At 45.2% G+C, this 17,151-nt stretch overlaps 1 protein-coding gene across 1 annotated transcript in view; it reads right to left on the bottom strand.

Moving 5' to 3' along the window:
* The window catches only part of VPS33A (VPS33A core subunit of CORVET and HOPS complexes), a 164,549-nt gene that overhangs the window by 17,573 nt on the left and 129,825 nt on the right, over window positions 1-17,151 (bottom strand). Inside the window, exons 8-9 of the mRNA XM_086942966.1 lie at window positions 10,898-11,024; window positions 8,988-9,055 (exon numbers count right to left, since the gene is read on the bottom strand). Of these exons, the coding sequence (XP_086799092.1) occupies window positions 8,988-9,055; window positions 10,898-11,024 (195 nt within the window). The remainder of the gene's footprint in view (window positions 1-8,987; window positions 9,056-10,897; window positions 11,025-17,151) is intronic.

Below are 17,151 nucleotides of genomic sequence, written 5' to 3'. Positions count from 1 at the left end.
TTAGATTCTACCTGTATTTTCCACCGCTCCACACTTCAGGCTGTTTGTTTCCACCCACTCCCGCCCCGGTCCGCCGCGTCCAATTATGGGCGTTTGATGCGGAGGGTGAGGAGGAGCCTTGCACTTCCGGGCTCAGGGAGCACAGGTCAGCGCTCTAGCGACGCTGTCAGTGGAAGACTACTTAAAGGTCAGCTCTGCAAGTGCGCGCTGTGGAGGAGAGTGTTGCCGGTGGCAGAAGCGAGCTCTACCCACTTAGCGCTAATTAATTTCTGTTAGATACACTGCTCGCGCTGTTATCATAGCGTTCCTTGTTTTACTGTAGCGATTGAGGCTATTTTTAAAACGTTCAGTGTTTAGATTCTACCTGTATTTTCCACCGCTCCACACTTCAGGCTGTTTGTTTCCACCCACTCCCGACCCGGTCCGCCGCGTCCAATCATGGGCGTTTGATGCGGAGGGTGAGGAGGAGCCTTGCACTTTCGGGCTCAGGGAGCACAGGTCAGCGCTCTAGCGACCCCTCCCCTTTACTATAAATGTGTTTAGGGCAGCGACCGCGCAGCGGACGCGTGCAGCGGGCGCGCCGGAAGCGCGCCGAAGTCGAGCCAAAGTCAAGCCCGTCTGCGCCCGTCTGCGGCCGGACGGGGCGCGGGGCCATAAATCTTGGCTCTTCTACATCTACCTTCATAAGGTATGGCAGACAAGAATTACTGGATATCCAGCCAAACAACCCCACATGCTGCAAACACTCGATGTATGCTCTATCGCTAGTAAACTGTACCTCTTGCACTTTTGCCCCTGACAACAATCTGAACTCTACCAGTGATATTAATACATTAAAAGCTGCTTTGCTCAACTGTAGATCCCTACGCAAACATTGTCTAGAAATCTTCCATCTACTCGAAGATAACAAAATCCACATTCTGTTTCTTACGGAAACTTGGCTGGACGAATATTCAGATCCTGATATTATTCAGGCTCTTCCACCAGGATACTCCCTTTCCAGGTTGGATAGGAAAGACGGTAGAGGTGGGGGCATTGCTATAGCCACTAAAGCCCCATTAGAATGTACCCTCTCTCCTACCGTGGTTGATCATAGTGAAGTGGCCTCTTTTACTATTATTACTGGTCCGAGTCACTCCCTTTCAGGTATTCTGGTGTACCCCCCCCCCTGGACGTCTCTATGATTTTACCCCTACTCTTGTGGAAGCCTTGACCCATCTTGCGCTAAAAAAAACTCGAATTGTAGTGCTTGGTGACCTAAACGTCCATTTTGACGACCCTCTCGACAAAGAGGCGGCTGACATCAAATCAGAGCTACTCTCCTTAAATCTAGAGTTAAAAAACAATGATCCGTCACATCAACTCGGACATTTATTAGACCCTGTATTTGGAAACTGGAAGGGAATTCTGACCCTATCTCCTCAGCCAGTTCCCTGGTCTGATCACTTTATTATCCCTATATCTATCCAACTAGAAAGGACTGAGCAGCACAAACAAAGCTCACAGCGATTTAAACGCAGGAGATGGAAAAACTTTTCTATTGACTCTTTTACAAATATCATTCAGGATGCGGGCCCTCCCCAAGGATCCGATAGTGAGACATCATACGCTCACCTACAGGACTGCATCGCAAAAGCACTGGATGCCACTGCTCCCATTCGTACTATAACTAATGCCACAAGAACCAAAAAAACTGCCCCGTGGTTCAGTCAGGAGCTCCAGCTTGCTAAAACGGCATGTAAAAAGCTCGAAAGAGAATGGCGTGCTAATTTCTGTCCTGAAATTAAAGCTCGATATAAAACAGCACAAAAAGAATACAACAAAAAGGTACGCACATCCAAAGCATCTTATTACAACAGTCGGATTCTGGAAGCTGAAAACTCCTCTAAGGAGCTCTTCCAGATTTACAAAGAAATTTCTATAGTCGAGTCTAACCCCGCCTCCCATAATGATTCAGTGGAAACCTGCAATAAAATTGCCAAGTACTTCTCTGATAAAATTACAAACATTTATGCGAACATTTGCAGCAATATAAAATCTGGCATTGATTTTTCAGAGAATGAAGATCACATATGCCCTCAATCCCGCCTATGCGTATTCTCTGTACCTCCTGCTGAAACTTTGATAAAAATCTGCAAAAGTATCAAATCCGGCTCACCACGCGATCCCGCGCCTCCTAAAATTCTAACTGCTAGCCTCTCGGTCCTGGAGCCCCACTTCAGACATATGCTTCAAATATCCTTCTCCACAGCCAGTTTACCTGCAGACTGGAAAAAAGCCATAGTGTTCCCCATCAAAAAAAAACCCAACATGAGCCAGGAAATATTGGAGAACCTACGTCCAATTTCCCTACTACCATACCTCGCTAAATTAGCAGAGAAAGTGGTTAATGCCCAACTTATGACCCATCTTGAAGCCCAAAATGCCTTTCATACATCACAATCGGGTTTCAGATCGAGCTTCTCCACAGAGACAGCACTCCTAAGAGCTACTGAAACTCTGCGGGAAGGAGCCGACGAGGGCAAAACCAAGGCCTTGATCATGCTGGACCTCAGTGCCGCGTTTGACACTGTAGCAACAAGAAGGGGATGCCAGTACTGATACAAATAACCATTTAGCAATTTAAGGCACTCAACCTGAAGTAAAATTCAAGGCTTGGAGCTGGTCAGTAGCTTTTATTATTTTGCTTAATGTTATCAAAAGATAATTGGTTCAAAAATAAACAGTATTACATGCTAGGTACAAAAATGTGGGAAGGAAAGGTCTATCATTATATCAGGCATGTCACAAGCATACAACAACCAATCATTCAGGGGCAGTGGGAAACATGAAAACTCATATATTACAGTGAACAGTATTTACAGTGAACAGACAAACACAAAAATAGTGGAATAGGCCACCGTCTGCAAAATTTCTGAAAAGTTTGGTTATAAGATTATTTACATAAACTGTACATTCCTAACGCAAGTTTAAATAATCACAATTTTTGATACAGTCAACCAGAAGGATGAGCAAGGTAATGTACAACTGAGGGTGAAAAGCCGCAAAACAATTCAGGTAAACTTGTCACCCAGGCAGACTTAAAGGTGGTGAGGGGCCTACGCGTTTCGAATCCTACAGTTGTACGAGGATTCTCATCAGGGCCTTTGATTCTGGAGAAAGAAAAGAAAGAGAGAGATTGTAAGATCAAAGATTTGACCACAAGTGTATTTAAGCGGATCACCATTAGAATCTATACTCAGTCCACACCCTCTCCTATACAGCTTACCAAGACACGGTGTTGGAACATCCGAATATAGTTTTTCACAGCATATTTGCTGAGGAGGCTTTTTGTACCTGAAATGTCCGAAGCAGACTTAAATTACATAACGGACTTGGATGCGAGTGGCTGAGAGGTGGCAAAAAATGGGTTAAGAGCTTTTAATATTACCTGCTACCGTGTTCCCAGATGATGCTTTACCAGGGGCGAGATCACTTGGAAAGGCAAAAGGGGTCCCTGAAAGGTGGTGAACATACAAGATTTTAGGGAGGGTTTGCTATAATTGTTACACAAACAGGTTGTCAAAAGATTGCGATTCGCCTTACCTAATATTCTAAAATCTATATTTTTATTTATAGTCGCTGTCGCTGCACTTTAAGTCGCTGTCGCTCTATTTAAAACACTGTCGCCATAGGAGTAGAAGTGGAGTTCAGTCTGGAGCCTACGAAATAGGGGTGGGCAAAGTTTTATTATTACAAGCAAATGTTTCGAGGATTAAGCGTGGTAGACAACAGCTTTACAATTGTCTTACCAGAAGCGCTGAAGCTTAATTCAGCAATTTGAATTTGCCAACACAAAAGTTTAATGGACCTATAAGAAAGGAGCACACACGGCGCTTATCAGTATGCTTACAAAATAGAGACAGCCATTAGTTACGTGCAGGGGGAGGAATGCTCAGCGGCTTACCGTGTTTAAAATACGGCGGGCGTGGTCCGCTAACAGCGGTTACATGCGTTCACAAAAGTCCACGATCCTGCAAAGATGTAATATGACCGCGTATTAGCAGGCTATTTGTACCGGATTACAAAACGCGGTTTATTTGGGAACGACGGAGAAAAGAATTTACCGTCAACGCTGCAATGCACGCTGCGGAGAAGTGATTAATTCCTGCGAAGAAAGCAGAAGTTTCTAGCTTAGTTCTGCAACATTGGGTTATTACTGGCTCCTAACGCGGAGTACGCTGCTTAAAATACTCACTTTCGAAGGCTCAAGCTGGGGATCTTGGCGACGGCGGACGCGAACAAAGTAGTTACATTCAGGCGGGGACGCCTAGGCGGACTGAGCTGCCAGGGAGACACCCTTATATGCCGGTCATTATCACGGCCACACCCACCAGGTGTACTGGCCGGTTTTGAAAAAAAGTGTGGGGGCAAGAATGAAAACCCGGACCGGAGTGGCCAATCCATAGTCACTTGCAAAGCTTAGTAGTGTACACGGAATCCGCAGAATTAAAAGAGCAGGATGAGAAAGTTAAAGCTTGAATATCTCACTTAATTCATTCAAGCCAGACACCGCAGTGTCAAATTTCACTATCAAAAGAGCTTCCCGTTTTGACAGGGCAAGGTTCTGATCGCCACCTCGCGGATTTTTTTCTACTTTGGAAATTACAGTCCACTTCAGGTCACTTACAGCGTGTTGCATACGTGTCCAATGGAGCACCAGGGGGATGACATTGCGCCAAATGATGGGGATGCCCCCTATTCTTGGACATCACAAGTGTGGCACTTGCCTCTGTTGTGAATCCTCAATTGAGGGCTCATTGTTCCAGCACAACGGAATTTTTGGGAAACATGAATCGTTCAGCAACTGCAAGAGCAAGTTTGTTGTCTACGGTATCATATGCCCGTGCCGCCTACTTTATATAGGCAAAACCAATCAAGAGATCCGGCAAAGGATCTCGCAGCACAAATCAAGAATCAAAAAGCGGGTTGAAAAACCGGCCAGTACACCTGGTGGGTGTGGCCGTGATAATGACCGGCATATAAGGGTGTCTCCCTGGCAGCTCAGTCCGCCTAGGCGTCCCCGCCTGAATGTAACTACTTTGTTCGCGTCCGCCGTCGCCAAGATCCCCAGCTTGAGCCTTCGAAAGTGAGTATTTTAAGCAGCGTACTCCGCGTTAGGAGCCAGTAATAACCCAATGTTGCAGAACTAAGATAGAAACTTCTGCTTTCTTCGCAGGAATTAATCACTTCTCCGCAGCGTGCATTGCAGCGTTGACGGTAAATTCTTTTCTCCGTCGTTCCCAAATAAACCGCGTTTTGTAATCCGGTACAAATAGCCTGCTAATACGCGGTCATATTACATCTTTGCAGGATCGTGGACTTTTGTGAACGCATGTAACCGCTGTTAGCGGACCACGCCCGCCGTATTTTAAACACGGTAAGCCGCTGAGCATTCCTCCCCCTGCACGTAACTAATGGCTGTCTCTATTTTGTAAGCATACTGATAAGCGCCGTGTGTGCTCCTTTCTTATAGGTCCATTAAACTTTTGTGTTGGCAAATTCAAATTGCTGAATTAAGCTTCAGCGCTTCTGGTAAGACAATTGTAAAGCTGTTGTCTACCACGCTTAATCCTCGAAACATTTGCTTGTAATAATAAAACTTTGCCCACCCCTATTTCGTAGGCTCCAGACTGAACTCCACTTCTACTCCTATGGCGACAGTGTTTTAAATAGAGCGACAGCGACTTAAAGTGCAGCGACAGCGACTATAAATAAAAATATAGATTTTAGAATATTAGGTAAGGCGAATCGCAATCTTTTGACAACCTGTTTGTGTAACAATTATAGCAAACCCTCCCTAAAATCTTGTATGTTCACCACCTTTAAGGGACCCCTTTTGCCTTTCCAAGTGATCTCGCCCCTGGTAAAGCATCATCTGGGAACACGGTAGCAGGTAATATTAAAAGCTCTTAACCCATTTTTTGCCACCTCTCAGCCACTCGCATCCAAGTCCGTTATGTAATTTAAGTCTGCTTCGGACATTTCAGGTACAAAAAGCCTCCTCAGCAAATATGCTGTGAAAAACTATATTCGGATGTTCCAACACCGTGTCTTGGTAAGCTGTATAGGAGAGGGTGTGGACTGAGTATAGATTCTAATGGTGATCTGCTTAAATACACTTGTGGTCAAATCTTTGATCTTACAATCTCTCTCTTTCTTTTCTTTCTCCAGAATCAAAGGCCCTGATGAGAATCCTCGTACAACTGTAGGATTCGAAACGCGTAGGCCCCTCACCACCTTTAAGTCTGCCTGGGTGACAAGTTTACCTGAATTGTTTTGCGGCTTTTCACCCTCAGTTGTACATTACCTTGCTCATCCTTCTGGTTGACTGTATCAAAAATTGTGATTATTTAAACTTGCGTTAGGAATGTACAGTTTATGTAAATAATCTTATAACCAAACTTTTCAGAAATTTTGCAGACAGTGGCCTATTCCACTATTTTTGTGTTTGTCTGTTCACTGTAAATACTGTTCACTGTAATATATGAGTTTTCATGTTTCCCACTGCCCCTGAATGATTGGTTGTTGTATGCTTGTGACATGCCTGATATAATGATAGACCTTTCCTTCCCACATTTTTGTACCTAGCATGTAATACTGTTTATTTTTGAACCAATTATCTTTTGATAACATTAAGCAAAATAATAAAAGCTACTGACCAGCTCCAAGCCTTGAATTTTACTTCAGGTTGAGTGCCTTAAATTGCTAAATGGTTATTTGTATCAGTACTGGCATCCCCTTCTTGTTGCTATAGATACTGGCTCAGCCATACTGATTAGAGCCACCCCTTTGTAGTTTTCTGGCGTTTGACACTGTAGCACATTCCATCTTGCTACAGTGTCTAAACAGAGCGGGGGTTACTAAAGAGGCACTGGGATGGCTGAAAGCTTTCCTTACAAACAGAAGCTTTCAGGTCCAAAGAGGGACTTTTCTCTCAGATAGCATGACACTAGAACAGGGGGTGTCCCAGGGCTCTGCCCTGAGCCCCACCCTGTTCAACTTGTATATGGCGCCATTGGCAGAGGTGGTCCAATCGTTCGGCGTAGAGCTTGTCTCCTACGCCGACGATACTCAACTCCTGATCTCCCTGTCTCAAGCTCCCTCCTCCGAGGGATGACTGAGCACTGCCTCAAGTTAAATGGAACAAAAACCGAGGTGCTCATAATAGGTGGGAACAACACCAAATGGACCAAAGATTGGTGACCTATATGTCTGGGACCTGTACCTACTCCCAGTCAGGAAGCCAAGAATTTGGGTGTCTGGATAGACAACAAGCTCTCCTATGACAGTCATGTCAAAAAAACAGTTGGTAAATGTTTTGAAGTCATGAAAACGCTGAGTCGCACCTTGGATCTCCTCCCATTGAATTCCAGGCGCACCATGACTCAGGCACTTATTACCTCCCGTATAGATTATGGGAACGTGCTGCTGCTGGGCACTTCCGAAAAAAACATTAGGAAATTACAAGTCCTGCAAAATTCAGCGGCACGTCTTGTGCTAAGACTCCCTCGTAGAGCTCCCTCTAAACCATCTCTGAATACCCTGCATTGGCTGCCTATCAGCAAGAGGATAATATTCAAGGCACTTCTCTGGTGCCACAGAATCATTCATCATAAAGCCCCTTCTTACATGTCTGATCTAGCTTCACTCTACGAACCCAATAGATCCCCACGTTCCAAGGGAACAGGTCTGCTCAAAACAACGCTCCCAAAAAAGGCTAGATTGGGAGGCAGGTCCTTTCGCACTCTTGCGGCCAAAAAGTGGAACACCCTTCCCTTGAATATCAGACAGAATAAAAACGAGGCATCCTTTAGAAAAATGTTAAAAACTTATCTTTTTACTCTTTAATTGCCTGTCTTTCTGGCTTCACCCTGCTAATACTCTCTCTCTCCATAGCGCGGGGACACGCCGGGAGGCGTCACCAGGCGCTTTACAAACCCCTATAATAATAATAATAATAAATAATTTAAAACTAACACTGAGTGAAATACCTTGAATGGTGCAACAAGAGCAACTGCACCAGAAGAAGCAAAAGGCGAAGTATACCCTTGGATTGCAGCAAATGCCAAGTACCAGACAATATGAAAAGAAAAGTATCTGCAGGAACCATACCCCAAAACATAGTCGGCTTTAGCGACAATATGTTTTGGCAACACCCTCCCTCCATGGTCTCCTTCCTCACAGCGCCTTTTATCTCCATAGCTCCTCGCTTACATTTGTCATTTATTGCATAGCGCTACTCATACCACCGTAGGGTGTCAGAGCACTTTACATCACACACACACATTATACAGGGACAACGAATCATACATTTACATATACGACAATGAGGACTACAAGGTGTAGGAATCACATGTCATCCATGCTTGTAGGCAGAGAGTTTGATCTGGAGAAGCACAAACTCAGGATTTGAAACGTACTACAGTGGTTGGCTTTACTAATAAGAATGCATTTCTACCTTAATAAACCATTCTTAGCAACATTTGGATATTGAAATACTGTGAAAAAACAATGTTTTAATCTATACCGTGCAGTTTGCATGCAGCTCTTTGGTGACAGTTCATAGCTCACTGTGCTATATTAAGATTGTAACTTATGAACTGCAAATAACAAAATAATTTCTGTGATAAAAGCAGTAACCCACTGAGCTATCCACATAAAATACAGTTCTGTGATTTGAATGGCACATGCTCGCTGCAGCAGGCTTATTAATCCTCTGCGCTACTTTTTGATGATTCAAAGCTGCCACTAGACAAAACTCCATTTCGCTACAGTGGGAACATTACTCACCAGAGTTATCTTGACATTTTTAGTGTTGCCTGAAAACTGCTGGAAAGAGAAGTAACTCTCGTAGAAGGTGTTTTTCAAACCAATAGTTATTTTTAAATACAGTGCACTCAGCCCCTCCCCGAGCTCAGAGCGAGGTGCAGCTCCAAAGAACTCACCTTGTCAGTGTCTATTCCCGACATGAACTCTTGTTCCACGGACAAATTATCAAAGAAAGCTTCTGAGGCTGAAATATAAAACTCAAATTTACAATGTGACTGCATACTGGATCCCGCTAGCTCTGATCCAACTATGTAAACAAGATGGTCACTAGGCATATTTCAAAGACAGTACAGCACAGCAGATATATTTCATATGTGTAATAGGTTTCTCAATACACTATACACCTAAAAGCATTGTGAGGCCATACTAATGGCAATACAGCACCATATAAATCTGTTAACATAACACAATTTTTTAACAGATGGCCCTGCATTTAAGTTTCATTACTGCCTAAAATGATTTTAAAAACATTACTTACTTTTCATTGTTTTTAGACTTAGATTAGCTCATCATTGAAAAAAACAAGGAGTCACAGTTAATACGATAAAAAGTCCATTTGAAAAAATATTTAATTTGAGAGATTACAGTCATGAGAACTGAAAAACATCGATTGTTCAATTGCCTATGGTCTCCAAAGAAAAATAAGAATGTGCTTGTAATTGCAGAGTGTAAGTCAATTTGACCTACTGAGAGTGTTGATATTTTTAATTAGCTGGAACAGGAAGAGGTTTGCAACAAAAATGACTCTTGATATATTTGTTAGTGTGTAACAGAATCCCATGAGCACCAAATTCTGAGCTTCGCTAGCTATACTTCGTCCTTGACTCGCTTTAACCTCACTTCCATACACTGAATAGCCACCTGTCTACTGCAATTTTTTCAGTATGGCTGTTTGAAGAGGGGACGGGGCCTTAAACTGTGTTGGTCCTCGTGCCGAGAAGTACCTACAAGGCATTTTTAAACCCCACCCGCCCCAAGCTCCCAACTCCATAAAAAGACAAAGCTTACTGAGGCTGGTGCCGATGTCCTGGGGTGTTTTCACACCCCTTAATGAACGTAGACATTTCAAAGCCTCTGAAAACCAGCTGGAAAACCACTGTTTTCAGCTCGTTTTCCCTGCCACTGTATGAAATTGGCTCCTCACCGGGAGACTGTAGGATGGGAGCCGATGTAGTCTGCCACTCGGTGGCACCGTGTGAGTTGGCAGGTATGGATTTTGATGTGACCCATGTACTATTCTAAACTCTGTTCCTTTTTTTTGGCACAGGGAAATTAAGCGATTTGCCCGCAATCACACAGAGGATGGTGAGCCAACGCTGGGACTCGAACCTGGGTCACCAGCTTTAAAGTCTGCAACTCTGTCAATGAGATTACATATCACTTTTTTTTTAAACATACAAATGTATTTACTACACATACTGCAGCTGGGTCTTCCTTGTGGAAGGGACAACATGGATCTGCATTTGGCTGACCTCAGTCTGCAAAGTCGCATAAGAGTTTAAAACAATTGAATGGACTGTTGGCCAGAGGGATTACCAGTGGCTGAGATTAAATTAAGTATTCCAAAAATCGCCTTTTGCACGGTCTAGTTGTTTGTAATATGGTGGTTACTGTTAGGGCAGATGCTTTCTGTGCTCTAAAAACAGCAACCCACACATTGGACAATACATTTAATTCCCACTCCAAGATTTGCCACATTTGACATTTCTTCATACGCTACAACTCTAGTTGAGGTTGCGTGTTACAGGGGGGCACTAGTAGCAGGCCGGGATTTAATGTAGCCGAAGGGGACAAATTACTCAAGACAGGCTTGTTTCCAACTCTATAGTCAGGGCTAAACTGTACATTGTGGACCTAAAAGGCAACTATTGCAGATCTTGGTGAAGTTCTTGAGAAAATCCCATTTCAAGCAGTGATACCTCCTGTTGCACGTCCTCATTTTTTAGTGGGACACAACCATAAGATCGGCTGGTTCAGATCATGGTTTCTAAAGGGAGCTAGGCCGACCTGGGCAGCCCTCACTTACTTGTAATGTCCTTGATGAGTTCTGCAATCGATGTATGGTTTGCCAGAGACCCTCTTGCTGCCTGCATGTGTGGCAACTGTGAGACAAACTGCTTGATCTCTCCAACAGTTTTAGCATTGTGTCTTTCCTGGAAATAGTAATAAACATACATAAATTACATTTTACAATTCAGCTCAAGACGTGTTGCTGTACATTACTTGGAGGTGGCCGCTAGTTTACTGGTACGCATAACATACATTAATGAACACAACCTGAAGACAAACTGACGATATTTAAATTGAGAAAAACATGAAATGGGGCCAAGTCTGTACAGCACATTAAAGATAGAATGTTTGAGGACCTCCATATTCTGATGTTACTTATAGTTGCAAAACACAAGTCCAACATGCTTCTAAATGAAAGAATCTGGGCCAATTCCTAGTGTACATGAACAGAAAGGCCAAGGGCCTGATCTCACGACCGCCAGACTTGCGCTGGCGGTGGTCCGTCCGCCGCATTAGGACTTCAAAGTCGCTGCGGCGGAGGACCACCAGCTGTGCCAGGGAACAGACATTCCCTGGCGGTGGCGTAGCAGCTCCACAATTTCCACTACCGCCAGCCATTTCATGGCGGGATCCTCACCATGAAAAGGCTGGCGGTGGAGGAACAAAGGGGGCTCTACAGGCATGTTTTCAGGGGGGCACAACATGTCTGTCTGTAGTCCCCCAAAGATCCAGCACGGTATGGATGGTGAGGAACATTTTTGCCATTAACCATTGCAGTGCCTGTTTTCCAGGCACCGCCATGAAAAAGGAAAAGGACCGTCACATTCTACAAGTTCAACTCGTGCTAAGGCAGGCGGTCCTTGCAAGGCTTTGGTGCAGTTGTGCCGATGGAGAGCCGGTGCAACTGCGCAAAAGACGAAATCCGGCCCTAAATTCCGTCCTTCCTAGCTGGCCAATTAAGCCAAAGTAAGGAGAGAAATTATTTCCTACGCCCAGGTCATTACTATTTGAAGGTGCACACTGCAGTGAAAAACTAGAAACCATTTCAGACTTTTTTTTAACAATATAGTCAGCCATGTCACGCAACCTGGATCTTATTTTATGCATAATTCCTACAAATCTTGACAGCAGGCATGTACTTAGACTACTCAGTTGGTTTATGAACCTGCTCCAGAGATCTCAGAGCAACTTTAAAGCCACGGGTTCGTTGTTCAGGAAGGAAGTACTTTATTGAACAATAAAATGAGGCAGAGTGCACAGGAATGTATTCATCTTATAAAAAAAGTCACGGGTACCAATCCCCGTGGATGGAATCAGCCGGTGATTCTTTTTCAGAAGCAGCATGGAGCTGCATGACAGAAAGGGCCACAAGCAATGCCTTCGGCGGCGCGCGCTGTACTAATGGTACTTTAGTATTGGTCGCCATTATTAGTCTGCTGGAAACAAATGCTTGACCGACCCCATTAAATTACGCGCTTGTTTACAAGAAGCCTTCACAAGGGGACCTGCCTCTCCACAAAGGTTTACTTTTAGAACTGTATCGGAGGCATTGGGCAGCAACACGTGACTTTGCCGAAGATATTTGCATCCAATACGGCAGCTCTTCTGCCCGTCATCTCTATATCACCCAAGCAACAGACTAAGCACGCAGAATCAACAGCTGATGCACCACCCTTTCCAAGCATTTGTTTCCTAGAGAAGCTTGTGTAGAAATACTAGGAGAATTACCCGTCTGGATAAAACCGTGCCGTGCAAAATGTTACTGTTAATAAATGTCACAGCATGGATATTTAAAATTACAGAAAGGTAATAGAAAAGTACAAAAATGTAAAACAGGTGTCCAAAAATGTAAAATTCCAGAGTGTTTCTACGAAGAATTATACTGGGGAACATGGAAAGGCCATGTGGAAAACAAAAAACAATACAGTGGCTCCTTGAAAATGACATTCCTGGCTTAATTCTTTTGCTGAATAAGAAAGTTTGTATAACGAAGTGCGTTTGAAGTTTGTAAATCTGTCAGTCACACGAGCGGGCAAGCCTGTGCAGAAGGTGCTAATGAAGAAGTCAATGTGATGGTGCCGCAGTCGCAGTTCCATTATCACCTAATCCTCCTGAAACCTCTCGATTATCTTCGCACCCCTCCTGTAAGGACGTGTTTTAACCTCGCCAGGGGATGTGGTCCCGAACGATCTCGGTTAGATGCCCAGCGAAACACAAACAAAAAAATCATCCACAATTTTGCGTCACTTTGTGTTCAGGCATCGACTTTGGAACAGTTCAATTCCGTGTCTTTGTGAACACAGACTGACACTGTCGAGGATTCGATATAGGGCGCGTAGCTATCCAAAGAGCAACAGAACACTTTACAGAAAACTACAGCAGGTAACACCTGAAGCCTGAGATGCTGTCCACAGAACACTAGGGTGTGTGAAATGTGGCTGAGAAGGGTGGGGTCAGAACATGTAATTTGCACAATACTACACCACAAGCAACCCTTGTTTATATATTTTTACATTGCATTTGGTAGAACTCTACAATTTGAGATGAAGTCATTTGTCTGAAGTCACATAATCAAGTATCCAGGTTAGAACAACCACAAAAAAAGCCATAAGATCAGAACAGTCAATAATGGAACTGTTCTCCCAAAAGTAGCTCCCTCCAACCAGCATACAGCTTGGCAAGGCTGATGGCATAAAGGCCAAGCAAGGTTTGTAGCAGTGCTTCCCCCTCCCCTTCAATAAACAAAGCGGCCCCTGGGGAAAGTGGGGGGGGTCACCATGGCCTATAACCGAAGAATGTAACCCCGGCTGCCATTTGTTTCACCCGATGATCGCAGCAATATGCGACGATTTTCTTTGTATTTGGGCAGCAGGGGGATCCCTCTGGGTCCCACATGGGCCCTAGTGGGGGCAGGGTATCCCTACTCTGCCCCCTTATATTACCTTCATTTTTTTACTTCAGGAAAGGGGACTATGTCCCAGAGCCCTGTAATAGCTGGCAGCAAAACTTTTCTGATGGAGCTGGCAGCCAATGAGAGTGCTTGCTCCCGCGGGAGTGAATTGGCCCAAAGGAAGGAAAATGCTACTTACCAGTATGCATCTGTTCTTGGCATTTAGGGCTGCTGACATTCATATCTTAGCATAGATCGCCGCCTAGTGTTGGGTCCGGATGATTGCACCTTGTTGTCTTGGAAGAGTCTTCGAAGTATCACGAGATGGGTGACTCCTCCCTTGGACTACAGTGCGCATGGGCATCCACTCCATCCTCAGATTGTTTTTCACCATTGTGGCAAAGATGGAGTATAGTAGAAAAAAAGATGGCCATGCAAAGAAAATCCTGCAGCTGCGACAGGCCCTGGGGAGGAGGGTGGGCGATATGAATGTCAGCAGCCCTACATGCCAAGAACAGATGCATACTGGTAAGTAGCATTTTCCGTTCGAGGCATGTGGGCTGCTGAATTCATATCTTAGCATAGACTGTATAGCAGTTATGTTATGTTATGTTACTTTATTTCTTTTATAGCGCACGGCTACTCCGGGGAGCATCCCAGCGCTTTAGCAAAGAATAACAGAATCTCCTCTAGCGGTGGACACCTGTCCCAGCTGCAGCAGTTTGAAAAAGAGTTTTGAGGACAGCGTGGCCTACAGCAGCTTGCTGCTTTGATTGCACATCTACACAATAGTGTTTAGTGAAAGTGTGTATGGTAGACCATGTAGCTGCTCTACAGATGTCTTCTAGTGGAATGTTTCCTAGAAAAGCCATGGATGCCCCCATTTTGCGCGTAGAGTGTGCTCTCGGGGGAAATGTTAGAGTGCGTTTAGCTTTGTGGTAGCATATTTGAATGCATTTAACTATCGATCTGGCTATTCCTGTGTAAGCGGGGCTGCAGGAAGAGGCAAGAGACGTGTCTTTGTAACCAAAGGGAAAGGCTTTATTGTAGACAAGAGCTGATCTGTACTTCTGAGTCTGACAGTGGATTTCCTTGGCGAGCGACTCCTCTCGGTCCGGCTCTTGGAGAGGACACCCTCGGTCCGCCTTTTCTTTAGAGTCCGCCTTCGGTCGACAGCGTCTGGCTCCGTCGTGTCGTCCTCCCAGTTAGGTTTTATGTAAATGAAATAGGAAAAGCGCGTTACTGTCACGGCCTTTCTGATCAATAATCCCAAACACCCGGGGGGGGGGGGGGGAAGTGAGGTGAGTCCTGACTAGTGCTCCCAACGATAAAGTGCTTGCCTTCAGTGATTACGTGCACAAAACAAAAGGGAGAAGTGAACACTCAGCACAGTCCCCTTCCCCGTGCCTATGGTTGAAGCGCTCTAGCGCCTCACCCTTCTCCCAATCCAGCCCGCTATGCGATCACGTACCTCGCGAAGCCACGCCCCTCCGGGGGAGTGGCTGGGCGGATCGCGTTGTCGGTGGCCTCCTGGCTCCGCTACGGACTCTGGTCTCCCTCCGGCAGCTGCTGGGTGTCTTTCGCCGCTGCGGGGCTCCGCTCGCTCTTCACCGTCCCTGGCGACATCCTCTCCGTACTCTCCCTCGAGCCTCGCCGGTGATCTCTCCTCTGCGTGGCTGATGTCCCACGAGCTCCGGTCCTGCTCCGCGTTGGATACCTGTCGGCAGTCCTGGGGATCTTCCTGCATCCGCTGGAATCCCTCGTACGTCTCTGCTTCCTCCGTTGGCTCGCTTGGCTGGGTCCGTCGCTGCAGTCTCCAGTCAGGCGAATCGTCCTCCCACCACTCGCTGTCCTCTTCGTCTCTGCTCCGCTCCGCGCCTCTCCTCCCACAAACCGCTCCGCCGGTGTAAAGACACACCTGGTCCGGCACACCTTCCTCTTTTCTAGCGGAGTTCGGCCACTCCCCCTCAGAACCAGGAGTCCACTTAAAGGGGCCGCCGACCAGATCCTCATCATCTCCGCTATACTGTTCTTCCACGTGGTGCCAAGAAGGCGATTCCAGGCTGGGCTGTGAAAACATAAAGGGGGGTTCACAAGTTACTTTGACCCCAGGGGGCGCCTCGGGCACCCCTTTACATCCTGATTTTGAGATGGGGTTACCCTTATGTTGTGGTGAAAAAGCGACAAACAGTTGCTTTGTTTTTCTGAATGGTTTAGTTCTGTCAACATAATACAATAGAGCTCTTCTTACATCTAGTGTGTGTAAGGCTCTCTCAGCTACTGACTGCGGGTTTTGGAAGAAAACGGGCAATTCTATGGACTGATTGATATGGAAAGTGGATATGACCTTTGGCATGAACTTAGGGATAGTACGTAGTACTACTTTATTTGCGTGTATTTGCATGAAAGGTTCCTGAATCGTTAGAGCCTGTAACTCACTTACTCGTCTGAGTGAAGTGATGGCAATTAAAAATGCCACCTTCCATGTTAGAAATTGCAATTCACATGAGTGGAGTGGTTCAAAAGGAGGTCCCATAAGTCTGGTAAGTACTATATTTAAGTTCCAGACTGGTGCAGGTGGATGTTTTGGAGGGATTATCCTTTTAAGCCCTTCCATGAAAGCTTTGATTGGTGGAACTCTGAACAGAGACAGGTGTTGTTTGTTTTGGAGGTATGCTGCTATAGCTGCAAGATGTAGTCTTATAGAAGAGTATGCTAAATTGCATCTTTGTAGATGCAACAGGTAACAAATAATGTTTTGGATGGAAGCGTCTAATGGGTTGATTTGGTTATTATTACAATAAATTACAAATCTTTTCCATTTGGCTGCATAGCATGCTTTAGTAGTTGGTCGTCTTGCCTCTTTGATAATGTTCATACAATCATGAGGTAAGTGGAGATATCCAAATTCTAAGACTTCAGGAGCCATATCGATAGGTTCAGTTGATTGGGATCTGGGTGCCTGATTTCTCCATGGTTCTGAGTTAGAAGATGTGGCGACAGACGCAGTCTTTGATGTGGAACCACGGAGAGTTCCAGGAATGTTGTGTACCATGGTTGTCTCGCCCATGTTGGAGCAACCAGGATCATTGTCAGTGACTGCTGACGTAGTTTGTGTGCCACTAGCGGAATCAGTGGAGCTGGTGGAAAATCGTACGCAAATCTGCCTGACCAGTTCATCCATATCGCATTGCCCTGTGAACACGTATGTGGGAACCTGGCGGCAAAGTACTGGCATTTTGAGCTTTCGTTTGTGGCAAACAGATCTATCTCTGGATGTCCCCATTCTTGGAAGAATGGTTGGAGAGCTTGAGGGTGAATCTCCCATTTGTATATCTGTTGGCTGTGTCTGCTTAACAGATCCGCTATCTGGTTGTCTT

The sequence above is a fragment of the Lissotriton vulgaris genome, chromosome 11 (assembly GCF_964263255.1).
Source record: "Lissotriton vulgaris chromosome 11, aLisVul1.2, whole genome shotgun sequence".
Taxonomy (NCBI): Eukaryota; Metazoa; Chordata; class Amphibia; order Caudata; family Salamandridae; genus Lissotriton; species Lissotriton vulgaris.
The sequence above is the reverse complement of the archived record's forward strand: the minus strand, read 5'-3'. Positions and strand labels throughout refer to the sequence as shown.